Here is a 15,806-nt window from a genome sequence, read left to right on the forward strand (position 1 = left end):
ACTTTTATGCTTGTTGCCTATTATTGCCTTTTATTTTTGAGAAGTTCAACCTATTTTTGCCACTTTCATCTTTGCTTTTTGCCTTTTTTGCCACTTAGAACACAATTTTTGCCCATTTTGCCACTTCTTTAGCTGCTTCTAATGAAAATTTTGCTGATTGTTCCATATTTTTGCCACTTTTAACTAATGTTTGCCAACTCTTTTTCCCATTTTGATGTTACTTTAATTCAACTTTTGCTGCTTTATGCCCATTTCTGCCCCATTCACCCGTTTTTGCAGCTTCTTTGCCCATTTTTGGTCTCTTTTCACATGTATATAATGTTTTTCATTAAAGTTGTCTCTGTTTTTTTCTACAGGGTGATGTTTCTGCACATCATGGCTTAGCGCTGATGTCTGACATTACTTTCCTGATCATTTACATCAGTGTGCCCAACCACACTGTTAAAATCACCACTTAAAAAGGTCATTCTTTTTCAAGATAGGGGTTTACATTTTAAAAAGAAGACAAAAAGATATTGTACAATAGCATAAATAATTAAAATTATTTTTTGTTGCTTTGATAGGAGTGGCTATTATTCAGGTTAGAAAGAAAATATGGTTATCACAATTCCACTTTACAATAGACCATGATTTTGCAGACCTCAATGGGCCCCCATTTGGTCAGGCCCTTTTTTAAAATTATCTTTTAAGTATTAAATTGTGTTGCATATTACAGTATAATTACTATAACATTGTTAAGATTTTAAGTGTGATAATTTTCTAATAATACTAAATAATAATAAACTTTATTTGTATATGATTTTGTAAACAGAGGTTTACAAAGTTCTTTGACAATCAGAAGAATCACAATTTAGACAAAGCATCACAGCACAAACAGCAAAACACAACAAGAAAGACAGAACCCCACAGAAGAACCCATGAAAACTTTGGCCAGCATTGAAACTCCAAATAATAGTGTACACATGAACTGATGTAACAACTGAATAACAAACAAGTAAGAATAATGAAATAATATAGGATATAAATATATACGTTAGTTCACTAGCAGTTAAGAATTCTTCATGTGAACTTCTGTTAAACTCTCAGTCAATCACTCATTCAATCCTTGGCAACAATTCTTTATCTAATAACTATGCCAGTTGTATCTTGTCGTAAACCTGCTTTTATTGTGAAAGTGTTGAGCCATACTTCCGCCCCAGTGTCAGCCGTTGATGCTAGCTTTACTCCACGGCTCTGAGTCTTCCTGGTTCTGCGGGCTGGACGCGTTTTTCTCTGCTGTTTCCAAACAAAACAAAGACTTTCAGCTACAAACACAAACTTAAATTTGTCTTTTTGGTGTCTTTCAACTTCTAATTTTAATCTAAAATGTCGTTAAAGTCGTAAATCTGATGCGTCGAGACTTTAAACCGAAACAAGCAGCGACGACCTTTTTTCCATTGAGTCCATCCTGCGGATTAAAAACCAAACATGAGACTGGAGCTTATATTTTTATCTGTTTTCATGGTTTTAACCGAGGCCGCCATTTCTAACCCCGCAGGAACAGAAGAGGAACATTACAGTGAGTGTCTACAAATCATTAAAGTTTATATAACTAGATAAAAGGTCGTTAAAGCAACTAGCCCGTCTTCACTCAGCAGCGAAAGTTAATATAGATACGGAGGCTGAAATCTGCCAGGAAAAAGATGTGCAAGGGATTAGAAGATTGATTTTGCGTTTAATTTTTCAGTTAGAAAAAATTAAAGCACTTCCGGGAATCAAAGGCATGATGTACACAATCTATCAGTTGTAACATCAGTATTATGTGTAATATATTAATTACTTGTGTGAAATAACTTTTGTTTTTAGTTGAATGCTACTGAAATAAAAATACCTCCCATGTCTTAGTTTTAACTATACGATAATGGTTAAAAACATTGTCAAACCTATGTTATGACACGAACAAGGCCGCCCATAAAGGGGGGGATAGAGGGGAGGGCTTTCTGGGGCCCAGGGAGGTCAGCGAGGTTTATCATGATCCAATGGAAAGATAACCTGTGATAACCAACACATTTAATTTTTGACCTGAATAATAAACACTCTTATCAGCGCAACAAATATAAATTTTATTTATTAATTACGTAGTAAAATATAGCTCTTTTCAAGATGTAAACCTTTTTTTTCCAAGAAAATAATTACATTGAACACATTAAACAAAATACTTAGGAAAGCAAAAGAAAGAAAATATAATAGAACTAACTGTGGCAACCTTAGAGAAAAATTGATTAAAATTGGGCAAAAACGGGTTAAAGTGGTGTTGAAAGAGGTAAAAACGGGCAATTAGTAGCAAAAAAGAACCAAAATTGGATAAAACGTAGCACTGAAGAGGCAAAATGGCCTAAAAAGGGTTAAAAAAAAAAAGCAAAATCGGCTAATGGTACAAAAGCAAAATGGGCTGTGGCAAAAAAATGAACAAATTAGTTAGAAATGGAAAAAAGGGACAGAAATGTGGAATTAGTGGCAAAAAAGTGGGAAAAAAAGAGTTAAAAGTTGCAATGAAAATGATCGCAGTTGTTGAAAACAGGTCTGAAGTGGTAAAAAAAAAAATGGTTCAAATGGAATAGAGAGGCAAAAATTGGCAAAAAAAAAGGCTGAAAGTGGCAAAAGTTGGCGTAAGTGAGTTAAGAGTGGCATAAAATGTGTTTTCATTAGGAAAGCATTGTCAGACATCAGGATGCCAGTAAATTTAAGTGACAACTTTGGTGGGATAAAAAACAGACAAATGGTAGGAGAAAAGTGGCAAAAACGAGTTAAAGTGAAAAAAAAAGGAATTCAAGTGGGAGAAAGTTGTCACAATGGGTTGAAAGTGGTTTCAAAACGCAGTAAAAATGGGATAGAATAGTCAAAAATGGGATAATATTGGTAAAAATTGGCATAAATAGGTTAGAAGTGACAAAGTGGTTGGGAAAGTAGTGAAAAGTTGTTAAAAAGTGGCATGAATAAACAATTTCAACATCAGCCCCTATTGAAGTTTGACATATTTCAGCTCCAGAATGAAGTAACTGTTAGCCGGGATGTTAGCTAACTAGCTCCAACACACATGCATTGTAATCGTGAATAAATCATAACTGGGAGGGGCCCATTCACTGTGCTGTTCTGTAGCTAATCCTGTAGGCAGGCTAGCACAAGAGGGATGCATACCATCCGATTCTATTCAAGGGTCAATCAACATATTGATGATATGAATCAAACTGGCAATGATACTGTTTATTGTTGGGTCGTCTGATGAACCAGGCATATTGAAAAGCAACAAACATTTTGACAGTGTTTTCCTTTACAGCATCTCTCCAGTCATTGCTGGACGATTTCGACGTGCTGCCCCTGTCCAGCCTGCAGACCCACTCAGTCCGCCGCAGAGATGTCCAAACCCAGACTCACGTGGAGAAGCTGCTCACCTTTGACGCCCTGCAGAGGTCAGACGTCACGTTTATCAGGGAGTTTAATAAAGAGACCCTAGAGATAAACAGCGTTTGTTTGTCTGCAGGCACTTCAGGCTGTATCTGAGGACCAACGACCAGCTGTTCACCGAGGACTTCAGAGCTGTGGTCGTTGGCGAGGACGGCCGGGAGCGGAGTGTACCTGTCAACAGGCACAACTACTTCACTGGACACGTCATTGGTAAAACAAAACAGCCACAAAAACAGCTTTAAAGGGGCCAAAAAAGTGATATGACATGATACAATACAATATTATTAGACATGACACATTAGACACGATGGGACGTCATTTGATACGATACAGTAAGACACACCATGATGGGATGCAACACACTAAGACGTGATAGAGTACAATCCACCTTATTCCTGGGGCCGCTACTGTAAATCTGAATATGGGCGAAACTTCTGCTGCTAAAGTGGAAGTACAGTAAATACGTCTATTCTAATACAGCAGCTAATGATAGATGCTAACAAAGAACAATAGTTGTTTTAATAGGAATTCACCTCGAATTTGTAAATATTAATATATTTTTGTCATCACATGTTTACATTGTTTGTCTTGTAACCTTTAAATAAGGTGGATACCACATTATTCCTGGAGGGTCTACTGTAGCTATGAATGTGGGTGGAACTTCCCTTACAGTAACGATAGTAGCAAAAACGTGATTCTTCCAAGGGTTTACCAAAGTGATTTAGTGTCAGTTAGTATATCAATATGAGCTGAAAGTTTTAAATAATATTTTCTGTAATGCTCAGTACCTGTTGCTACGTTTGTGGTACTAATAACGTGACAAAGTTAAATATTTGGATTGATTGGTTTTATGAATATGATTCCCACATTTTAAGAGGTATTAGTTTGTGAAATGAATACTTCAGCAACCCCACAAACTAAAAAATGTATCTGGAGATGGTGTCCAAACTCCTTTAACAAAACGTGATCGTCTCTTTCTGTACTGATATGAAGCTCATAAAGTTAGCTAAATATGCTTGTTTAGGTTATCTGAGGTAATGCCGTCACTTTGTACTCTCAAGTGGAAGGCGGAGAAATCACAACATTGTCCTGTTTAAGGTGAAGCAGTCGAAGATTACATATTTTGGTATCCAAATTGCTCTAATAATCACTTTCAGCATCTCGTTTCTATGCAGTCCCATTTAGATAGAACGGAGCAGAAGTTGCGCCCATATTTCATGCAAAGAATCATGGGGGATAGGAATAAGGTGGATACGATATTAAATGAATTTAAAAACACTGTAAAAATAGACACTTATAAAGGCACCAGTCTAATGCAGAAACACTATGGATGGGGTCAACTTAGAAACTGAACACCGATGTTTTTCTCTCCTCAGGGGAGGAACACTCTCGAGTTCAAGCTCACATTGACGACCACGAGTTCTCCGCTCACATCCTGACCGACGAGGCCGAGTACAACATCGAGGTGAGACAAACACCACTGTGCTAACATGAAGGTTTCATCATCTTTAATGTCGATCATGCGCTTACTCTAAGTTTTTCTTGATGCTAAATTAGCATTAGCCTGTTAGCAGTAAACGTAGCATTCTCTCCCTGCTGTCATTCCTCTTCTTCTATTTTCAGCCTCTCTGGAGGTTCATGTCAGCGCCACCCGATGGTCGTCTGCTGATCTATCGCTCAGAGGACATCAGGAACCTCAGCCGACTTCACCGACCGTCAGTGTGCGGCTATGTGACCTCTGACCCCGACTTCCTCCTTCCTGATGGCGTTAAAGTGGAGCTATCTGAAGACCAAGATGAAGGAGGTGAGTGAAAGTTTAAGCAGAGGTGATGGAACACTGACATAGCTATGGGGTTTTTGAAGCTGAGGTCGCACAGCAGCAGAGAACTCCCCAGAGAACTCTTCGGCATAGAGAAATGCTACCAGAAAGGATGTTTTATCTGTTTTTGACCAAACTAAGCATGAAAATGCTAAAATATAAACATTCTTGATTCTTGGGCTACTTTTGAGTCCTGAGAGTAGTGAAATATTCAGGCATAAAAAAAGATTCAAAAACTCTTGGGGAAATGGCAGCAGGCAAACATTTATAAAGCCTCCATCTAAAGCCTAGAGGAGGGAGCCACACAACGCTCACGTATGGTCTGTTTCCACAAAGCAGTCTGGTTCGGTTCAGTCCAGTTTGCCATGGTTTAGATCATTTAAGTCTGATCTTGCCTGTGTTTCCTCTAGTCTCGCTTGTTGTGACGGGTCTCTTTTTAGAGATCTGGGTCATCTGGCTCAGCTCAGTAGAGCTGGTCGTTTTGCTCCCCAACAGCTCTTTACTTGGTACCAGTCTGGCTTTTTAAAGGTGGACTGGATAACAAAAAGGGATGAGGGTAAAAACCGGCACTCAAACAGGAACTAGCTACAGTGATTCACATTACAGAGCTGTTTCATTGCACCTGCTCTTCACCATTCAGTCTCTTATTCCCAAAAGTTTATTGTGGATAGTACCCTGATAGTACATCAATGTTTTAATTCAAAGCATTTGGTAAAAATCTGTTAAAATAATGAAAAGGACGGAGGAAAGGAAGCTACCATAGCTTACATAAAAGAGGGGTTTTGTAGAATAAGCTCGTTTGTGAATGGCACATCATTACTCAGTCACTCAACCCACAAGGTTTACTCTGTTGATAATTATCACCGTTTCACTTAAAAGCATGTTTGCGACAAAATTACTTTTTTTTAAATAGGTTAACGGGGCTCAGCTAGCCTCAGAAGCTCAGAACAAGACTCCTCTTGTTTCCCTTCATTTGGCTAGACGATGCTGGATACTAAAAGGTCTACAGAACTGAGTACTTGTGATATTGATTGCCACAAAGCCAGGTAAATCACTTTTAGTAAAGTGTAGAGATCATAGCCAATTTATGTAAAAATTTTCTGGTGGTAAGTGCAGTGTACAGGTCAATTTAGAGCTGTAAAGTACGAACTTTCCTCCTTTCCTATTCATTGCTAATGGCTGTCCCCCACTTTCTGACCCCCAACAGACATTCAGGATCATAACTGCAAACAACTGCTTATATAAATCTGAATTTGTGTTATATGTTTATAATAACTCACTTAGTTTTTTGTATTTTTGTTGCAGATTTTTTATGTATGTTTTTTTTGTTGATCTTGTGATTTTAAGGTTTTATTGTTACATTTTTTTGTGAACATATTTTGAGAGCATATATACTCATAAAAAATAGGTATTAAGTTAAGATTGTCCTTTAGTTTTTAGAGAATTTGACAATAAATAGTAGTTAAATTAATCAAAACTAGTCGCCTTAATGCAAACTAAACTGGTTTCAGTGAAAAGAACAAACTGAATTAGTTAAAATTGTTGTATTTTTGTTATTCTAACATGTTAAGAGTCGATGCAAAGAGTGAAACGCCAGACCCCCGACCCCCTGAAGAACACGTGTCCTCTGCTGCTGGTGGCTGACCATCGCTTCTTCAGATACATGGGCCGAGAGGAAGAGAGCACCACGCTCAACTACCTGGTTAGCACACCTGCTTTTATTTCACCCCCATTCAAGGGATGTTAACAGAATATTCCAACCAGTCTCTTTAGATAAAAAAGAAAGGCACGATTTAATCCTGAAAAAACTTACTAAATGTGAGGAGTAAAAGAGAGATTTATCAATCAAAAAAACAAGATATCTGTAGCCCTTGAAGGACTGAATCAGTGAGAAAGTACGACTGATGCCAGGTTCTGTGGTTTAGTCCTCCATCCAAAAACGGCATGTCTTTTGTTTTGTCTGTGTTTGAAACAAGTTTTAAATCATAAAAGTTTTGTTGAACAGAATTAAACTCAAGCTGTATCTGGGAGAGAACTTGGTCTGGGCTGGATGCTGAGCAGTACAATACAGTGTCATCGGCGTAAAAATAAAAGTTTGCGTTCATCACATCTTCATCAATGTTGTTAATAAAATGATAACAAGGAGTGGCCCCATAACTGATCCCTGAGGAACCCCTGCACTTTCAGAGTCAGAGGTTTAACCTTCTGCCTGCACACACTGCGCTGTGTCTATAAGGAATAGATACAACTAAGAGTGTATTGTTTACTCTGCATTTTCAGATCGAGCTGATCGACCGTGTTGACGACATCTACAGGAACACGTCATGGGGTGAAGGGTACACAGGCTATGGTGTTCAGATCCAGCAGGTGAGGTGCATGATGGGAGCTTAAACACAAAGCACAAGAACCTGCATAATAAAACAACATTTAAAGCTTGAGTAGCTCACATTCATTTTAACATTTTACCAGATCATCATAGAGAAGAGTCCGACTCCTGTGGCTGCTGGAAAAAGTCACTTCAACATGAGAGGAAGTCCAATGAAGGGTCGAGACGTTTGGGACGTCAAGAAGCTGCTGGAGGTAAAACTTAGGGCAGTGGTTCTCAACGTTGGGGTTGGGACCCCCATTGGGGGTTGCCAGACACTGAGAGGGAGTCTCCAGATGCCTTAAAAAAACTAGGATTTTTAAAAAATTTACGCTGTTGCCACTTTACACCAATTTTGCCAGATTTTAACCCGTTGTCATCACTTTTTTCCCCACCAATTTTGCCAATTTTAACACATTTTTGCCACTTAAAACCCATTTTTGGTCAGTTTTAACCCCTTTCCACCACTTTTTTCTGCCTGTTTTGTCACTTCTAAACCAAATCTTGCCACTCTCTTCCTATTGTTTGCTCTGTTGACCCATTATTGCCATTATTACCCCTCGTTACCTCTTTGTTACACCACATTTCACAATTAAATATAACCAGTGTTGCCAGTTTAACCCATTTCTGCCTATTTCTGCCTCAACCAACCCTTTTTTTTTAAACAAATTTCCACCCATTTTTGGTACTTTAACGCCATTTCAGCCACTTTTTTAATCCCCTATTCGGCTTAATATGCCGGTTTTTGCCATTTTAACCCATTTTTGCCATTTTTTATTATTTTTTTGCCACTTTTATCCAATTTTTGGCACCTTTAACCCATTTCTGCTACTCTTAAACTCCAATTTCATCACCTTTAACAGCATTTTTTTTGCCATTATTAACCCATTTTAACTATTTTTAATGTAAACAAAACATAAAATACAAACAAAAGGATTAACCTTTTTAAGAGGGCTACTTCCTGCACAAATGAATTTAGAAAAGATATTTGTTTCTTTGATAAGAGTGGTTATGATTCCGGTTAAATATAGAATACCACAGCTTAACTTTACAATGGACCATGATTTTACTGGCCCCCATTTTAGCTGGGCCATTTTTCCCCCTAATGGGTGGCCTTGTTTCCACAATTCTTGAATGTGCATGGCGGGGGTCCCTGGTCTCTGACACCTTTATTTTGGGGGTTGTGGTTGAGAAAAGGTTGAGAACCTCTGACTTTATCCAATAATAGGACAAACATGTTAAAAGACGATGGTTTAAAAGCAGTAGAGCACTTAAGAAGTGACAATTTGGCACAGGTCACTATGATCTCACATAGTGTGGAGTTGTCCTCAAGTCCAAGTGCAGATTTGTGCCCAGTCTGACAAAAATCCCTTGCAGCATTATTGAGATATATCAGTAGCAAGCAAGCAATGTCAGAGAGGACATTTGTGTGTAAAATTTTAAAAAATCTCTCCAGGCAGTCTTGGGATATAGCACCCACAAGAATAGCCTGGACGTAGAACCTGAAAACATAACGGCTCCAGCCTCAGCTATCACCAGCATGGAGGGACAAAAAGCACAAATGAGGAGGATGAAAGATAAGTTTCTAAGTTAGATTCCCTGTTTAACATGTTTGTTTGTCTGTTTGTTGTCCCTGCAGCAGTTCAGTGTTGACATCGCAGAGAAAGCATCCAATGTCTGCCTCGCTCACCTGTTCACCTATCAGGACTTTGACGAGGGCACTCTGGGTCTGGCCTACGTCGCTCCATCCAAAGACGACATCCCCGGAGGTCTCTGCTCCAAAGGTAGAGTACCGCTGCTTCATCACGGTCCAAAAATACTTTCAACATATGGATGCACGTGGGCTCAAGTCCAGCCTGAGTCTTGATTCCTGCAGGTCCTTTCCCACTCTCTCTCTCAATGTTTTGGTGATATTATGGGCTTTGGATGGTGGGATGTTCAAAGAGACATTCTGCCTCTCTAAAATGCTCTTTTTACAAACGGTTAAGTTCCTGACCTGTTGCCAATTAACTTAACTACTTGCAAAATACCCCTCCAGCTGTTTTTCATTAGTACCACTTAGTTTTCCATCCTTTTATGGCCCCGTCCCTACTTTTTTTCAGATATGTTGCTGCCATCAAATTCCAAATGAGCTAATATTTTTTCTGAAATAGTAAAATGTCTCAGTGTAAACTTCTGATAAGTTGTTTATGTTCTATTGTGAGGGTTTATGAGATGAAAAAAATCATTGCCTTCTGTTAATGTTTACATTTTACACAGTGGCCCAACTTTTTTGGAATTGAGGTTTTATGAAAAATGATGGTGTTTTTGTTTTGAAGCCTGTCCTTCATCTGCAAACGAACAGAAAGCGATCTACCTGAACACCGGCCTGACCAGCACCAAAAACTACGGGAAGACCATTCTGACTAAGGTCTGTTGTGTTTTTTAGATATAAAAGTCAATTTGATTCTTGTTAAAAAGTAGAAAATTTCTTGTTTGTTACCCCAAAAAAAATCATACTAAAGTACTACATGCAGACAAAGAAATGTGTTGTCTCGACAGGAAGCAGACCTGGTGACGACTCACGAGCTGGGCCACAACTTTGGAGCAGAACACGACCCTGACAACATACCAGGTTGTGCTCCACGAGAGGACCAGGGTGGGAAATACGTCATGTACCCCATCGCTGTAAGCGGAGACCACGCCAACAACAAGGTGCCGGGTCTTTCCTCTCAAAGTTGTGATAAATCGAAGGAGTTTTACCGCTGTATAACATCTCTGCTGTTGTGTGTCCAGTTGTTCTCTACCTGCAGCAAACTCTCCATCGTGAAGCGTCTGAAGTCCAAGGCTAATTCCTGCTTCAAACAGAGGAACATCAATGTGTGCGGGAACTCACGGGTGGAACAGGGTGAGGAGTGTGATCCAGGGCTGCTGCACATCAACACAGACCCCTGCTGCACCACTGACTGCAGGCTGAGAGCCAGAGCTCAGTGCAGGTAGAGAGGCAGAGATTCTTCTTCTACTGTATAAATTGGTGCTTTAATACAAAGGAAAGAGTCATCCAGAAGCAACTATTCAGCTTTTAATACCACTCGACTTCCGCCAGAATCCAGTCCAGGATCAGCAGCAGAAAGAGTTAAAGTTTAATAGGATTTCATGACAAAGACCAATGATGGTTCAGGTTTATTTATCTCTCTCTTCCTCTTTCTCTCTGTGTTTAGTGACAGAAACAGTGCGTGCTGTAAAAACTGCATGTTCGAGTCTGAAGGTGAAATCTGCCAGGAGCCCATCGATGCCACGTGTAAAGGACACTCTTATTGCACAGGTGAGCTTGTAGGATCCCTACAGGAGTGTTGGAGGTGGTGGTGAGCGTCTGCAGACTGATCCTGTTTTTGTTTGTATCTACAGGAAACAGCAGTGAGTGCCCTCCTCCAGAGAACGCCGCTGATAAAACCGTGTGTCTGGACAGTGGCGAGTGTCTTAATGGGGAGTGTATCCCATTCTGTCAGGCCATCTTAAAGCTGCAGCCCTGTGCCTGCAATGGTATGAAGACTAAAGGAAGATTACTTAAAATCTTCAAATATTAAAATACAAATTAACCATGACTTTATTTGGTTGCCATGTTTTCTTACACCATGTCCTAGGGGTACGCGAACCCCTGACATGCTGTCCTCTTTGCATCCATTAAATATTTAAGTCTTTGCCCAGTACATTTCAGTTTTGTTTTTATGATAAAATGACATCTTGCTCTTTTATTTTGAATGGAAAGAGAAGGAAGCGTGGTGCTCTGTCTTTAACAGCTTTAAGCTGAACACTTTTGTCTTGGTGATAAAGTTAGAGAATAACCTTTTAAACATGTATGTTGATATTATGAATGCACGGCTTTCTTCACTTTGTAAAACAAACTAACAAACTCTGAGAGAGCAAAGTTTAAGAAAATCAAGTCTGACGCTCCTTGTGCCTTCTCATCTCCCTATTTTTTTGTTTCTTGGTTATCTTAACAAGAGCGACAGAGAGGAGTATAGGAATAGGGTGACAGGGAAAAACATTGCACTGCATCGCACTGTTCTACTCATGAGCTGTCTTTTTCTAATATTTGTCATGTGTTCTTTAGATGAAATGCTGTGTTAGTTTTACATGAGATGTAATGGGACGCACACCTTCCAGAAAGTTTTACTTTTGTCTGGTCAGTCCACAGAATATTTTCCCAGAAGTCTTGGGGTTCATCAGGATGTTTTTAGTCAAATGTGAGATGGACATTTGTGCTCTTTTTGTTCAGCTGTGTTTTTTTTCCTTGGAACTGCCCAATGATGCCATTTTCCCAGTGTCTTTCTGATTGTTATGTCATGAACTCTGACCTTAACTGAGTCAGTGAGGCCTGCAGGTCTTTAGATGTTGTTCTGTTGGGACCTCCTGGATGAGTCATCCATGCTCTCTTGGAGTCATCTTGGTAGGCCGGCCAATCCTGGGAAGGTTCACCACTGTTCACAGTTTTCTCCATTTGTGGATAATGGCTCTCAGCATGGTTTACTGGAGTCCCAAATCCTTAGAAATGTCTTTGTAACCCTTTCAGACTGATAGATGTCAATGACTTTGTTTTGCATCTGTTCTTGAATTCCTTTAGATGGCGCCATGATGTGTTGCTTTTTGAGATCTTTTAGCCTACTTGACTTCGTCAGACAGGTTCTCTTTAAGGGATGTATTTTACACTAGCAGTAAATCATCTGTATGTGTTTATCCTCCATAGAAACCAACTCTTCATGTAAAGTTTGCTGTCGCAGCAGCAGTGGCACCTGTGCCCCCTACCAGGACGAAACAGGAAACTTCCTCTTCCTGCGTAAGGGCAAACCGTGCACCGTGGGCTTCTGTGACGGAGCGGTGAGTGTCCTGCTTCCCTCCTGCTGTCTTTGACGCAGATATGGAGTTTAACCTCACGGCTGTGCCTCTCTCTGCAGGGGAAGTGTAATAAGCAGGTCCAGGACGTGGTGGAGCGTCTGTGGGACTTCATCGACAAACTTGATATCAACACCTTCGGAAAGTTTCTGGCTGATAACATCGTGGGGTCGGTGGTGGCGTTTTCCCTTCTGTTCTGGGTCCCCTTTAGCATCCTGGTTCACTGTGTGGTGAGTTCATCAATGCTGTACTGTCCCAGCCGACGCTAAACACATCACACCATGGCTGGAAAAGTTACTGAGAGATTTACTTTTTTAGCTTTTTAGAACAAACAGAAGAAAAGAAAATCAAAGAGAACACAGGCTGTTTTAATATCCATACATTTAAAAATGGTTATTAAATGATGACAAAAATATTTAAACAGAGAGAGGATGGCTCTGGGAAATGTTTTAAGAATTTATAATGTGATTTTTGTGTTGCTTTTTATGTTCTCTCACTCTTTTTTCATTTCCAGGATAAGAAACTGGATCAACAGTACGAACAGACCACCAAGTCTCTGTTCTTCCCCAGTGTAAGTTAACTTTAAAGTAACATAATGAGAATTTTAATCAGAAAAAGACAGTCTATTTAAATGGCATGAGCTGCTATTAAAGGACATGTTTTTTTCTGCTTGTTATTTTAATTTAAAATGACTGGGTTTTGATTTTAAGCAGCTGTGTGGGTATTATAGATGTTCTTTTACCCATCAAAAAACGAAAAAAAGTGCAGCTAAACCACAGCGTTTCAGCTGAGGAGGAGGGGAGATAAGATACACCCAACCCCTCCCTGCTGTCCCTTACCAGCCACAACATCATTCAGTCTATGCTGCCTTTTAGACTTGATTAATGTCAGAGCCAACCAAGGTAGACTAACCACGAGCTACAAGAGTGATAATAAACGCTCCCGTAGACAACACAATTTCATATGTTATCCCTTTTTTTATTTAGAGAAATATTTTTTTATTTGCAGTCTTGGTCAACAGCACTACATTACCAACAATCCTAAAGTTTCATTATGATGTCTCTGATTGGTTGATTCCACCTTCATCTGGGAAACTTTAGTGTTCTGCCCATTTTTGCTGTTACTAGTGAGTTTGATAGTCTTTGTCCAACAACAGATGCTTTAATTGTAATAAATGGTCAAGTAGAACACACAACATTATCAGCCTTGTTTTAGAAAAAACACGGTTTTTCTGCAAAATTGGACAAAATCACAACAGTACCCACTGAGTCCTTTATTTTGTCCTAAATTGGCTTGTGGAAAAATAAATATGTCGTGTTAATCATGTTTGCACACTGACACCAGTTACCCAGGACCTTTTAGTGTGCAGCATAATGACAGTGATGTAATTTTCCCAGAATGCAGAGCTCCTGAGCAGCCTGGAATCTGCGTCCGTCCGAATCTTCAAACCTCCGACCTTCCCGACCTCGGCCTCCTCCGCTGGGCTTCGCTTCCAGCCGTTCGGCCCGCAGCAGACCAGCACGCCTCCAGTTTCTGTGTCCGACCATGCTCCTGTCCCTACCCCCTTCCCGGGCCCGGGCCTCCCCCCTCTGGACCCCCGCATGGCCACCATCCAGGAAGACCCCAGCCTGGACTCTCACCTGGCCGAGGATGCTCTAGAGGAGGCGTTTGGGAGGCCGGCAGGGGCAGCTCATCGTTCTTTTGAGGACCTGACGGAGAAAAGTGTGGTGAGTCGCAGCGAGAAGGCGTTGTTGTTCAGACTGCAGAGACAGCGGCAGATCGACACCAAGGAGACGCAGTGCTGAGAGGACAAAGAGACGAGCTGATTTCTGCACTGATGCTTTTTTTATATCAATCTCAGGTCCGATTGCTACATTTAATGTAAAACCACTTTTTAAATTCTTGTTAGGAGTGAACAAAAGCAAATTGTCTGTATTTGAAGATGGACGAACCCCATCTCTTTGTAAAAATCGAGCCAAAGAAGGGTGGTCACAACACCCATCGTTATCCTTAATGTGATTCTAGTAAAAATCTAAATTATTTCTTTTATGAAATACCACAAAGTCATAGACACCAAATACTGGGTAACTTGTGTTTACTTTAAAAGATTGCAGAAAAAATTGTGCAAAAATGCAGGTTTTGTGCATTGTGCATTGTTTTTGTGCGATTTTGTCAGTATGAGATTACCTCCATTTTTTAGAAGTTAAGAAAAGAGTATTGGGTTTCTACGGCTTAGCTTTTTGTTGCTATGGTATCAAAACTATGATTTGATCTTTTTCTAGAATCATATCAAAGTTTACAATTTTGGGATCATGACAACCCTAAACCCTAGTTTTTACACTAATATCAATTCCTCAGGTTGTTCTTATCTTTTTAGAACAAACACAGAGATTTAAGCTTTGTAATAATACAAGTCTTACAGTGCCTATAAAAAGTATTCACCCCCTTGGATGTTTTACCCTCTTATTGAATTTATAAATGAATCATGGTCAGTATAATTTGGCTTTTTTAAATAAAAAGGCATGTGGGAGACTCCATGGTCAAGGGGAAGAAAGTTCTTTGCTCTGATGAGACCAAAATGGAGCTTTTTGACCATCAGACAAGACACCAAACACTGACATCACCACAAACACACCATCCCCACTGTGGAGCGCGGTGGTGGCAGCATCATGCTATGGGGATGCTTCTCAGCAGTCGGCCCTGGAAGGCTTGTAAAAATAGATCCCTACGGCTTGGGAGAAGATTCATTTTCCAGTGAGACAATGACCCAAAGCATACAGAAAAAGCTGCACAGAAATGGTTTAAAGACAACAAGGTGAATGTTCTGGAGTGGCTGAGTCAAAGCCCAGACCTCAATCCAAGAGAGAATTTGTGTCTGGACTTGAAAAGGGCTGTTCACGCCCTTCCAGCAGACGAAGGAAGCTCCACTAAATTCTGACTTAGAGGGGGGAATATTTTTACAGTTCCTTATTTACAATACATATTTTTCTTTAATTGACATTACTTTGTAGACATCTGTTTTCACTTTGACATTAAAGAGGTTTTTTTTCATTTTTTGATTTAAAAAAAAGCCAAATTATATTGACCATTTATAAAATCAATAAAAGGGTAAAACATCCAAGGAGGTAAATACTTTTTTCAGTCACTGTATATTTAGGCTTGTATGTATAATAGATGACTCTTAATAAAAAAGTCAGACCAAGCTGCAGTAATAGTCAACAAAAATGAAATATGTTTTTATGAGCATGAAACGCCAAAAATGTATTATCTGCAGCTTTTTGAATATACTTTTTAACTTTTTTTGGA

The 15,806-nt window shown here is 39.7% G+C and overlaps 1 protein-coding gene across 1 annotated transcript; it reads left to right on the forward strand.

Annotated features, from left to right (window-relative positions):
* The first annotated feature begins 1,245 nt into the window (after positions 1–1,245).
* adam17b (ADAM metallopeptidase domain 17b) lies at positions 1,246–15,035 on the forward strand. The gene is made up of 18 exons (XM_041805312.1): positions 1,246–1,558; positions 3,317–3,449; positions 3,521–3,654; positions 4,821–4,909; positions 5,068–5,248; positions 6,835–6,965; positions 7,544–7,630; positions 7,733–7,843; positions 9,268–9,412; positions 9,947–10,038; positions 10,170–10,322; positions 10,404–10,603; positions 10,829–10,932; positions 11,016–11,150; positions 12,355–12,485; positions 12,563–12,730; positions 13,015–13,071; positions 13,898–15,035. The coding sequence occupies exons 1-18, from the start codon at positions 1,468–1,470 to the stop codon at positions 14,303–14,305; spliced, it is 2,550 nt and encodes an 849-aa protein (XP_041661246.1). The 5' UTR covers positions 1,246–1,467; the 3' UTR covers positions 14,306–15,035.
* Positions 15,036–15,806: the final 771 nt, after the last annotated feature.

This window comes from Cheilinus undulatus, linkage group 14 (assembly GCF_018320785.1).
Source record: "Cheilinus undulatus linkage group 14, ASM1832078v1, whole genome shotgun sequence".
Classification (NCBI taxonomy): domain Eukaryota; kingdom Metazoa; phylum Chordata; class Actinopteri; order Labriformes; family Labridae; genus Cheilinus; species Cheilinus undulatus.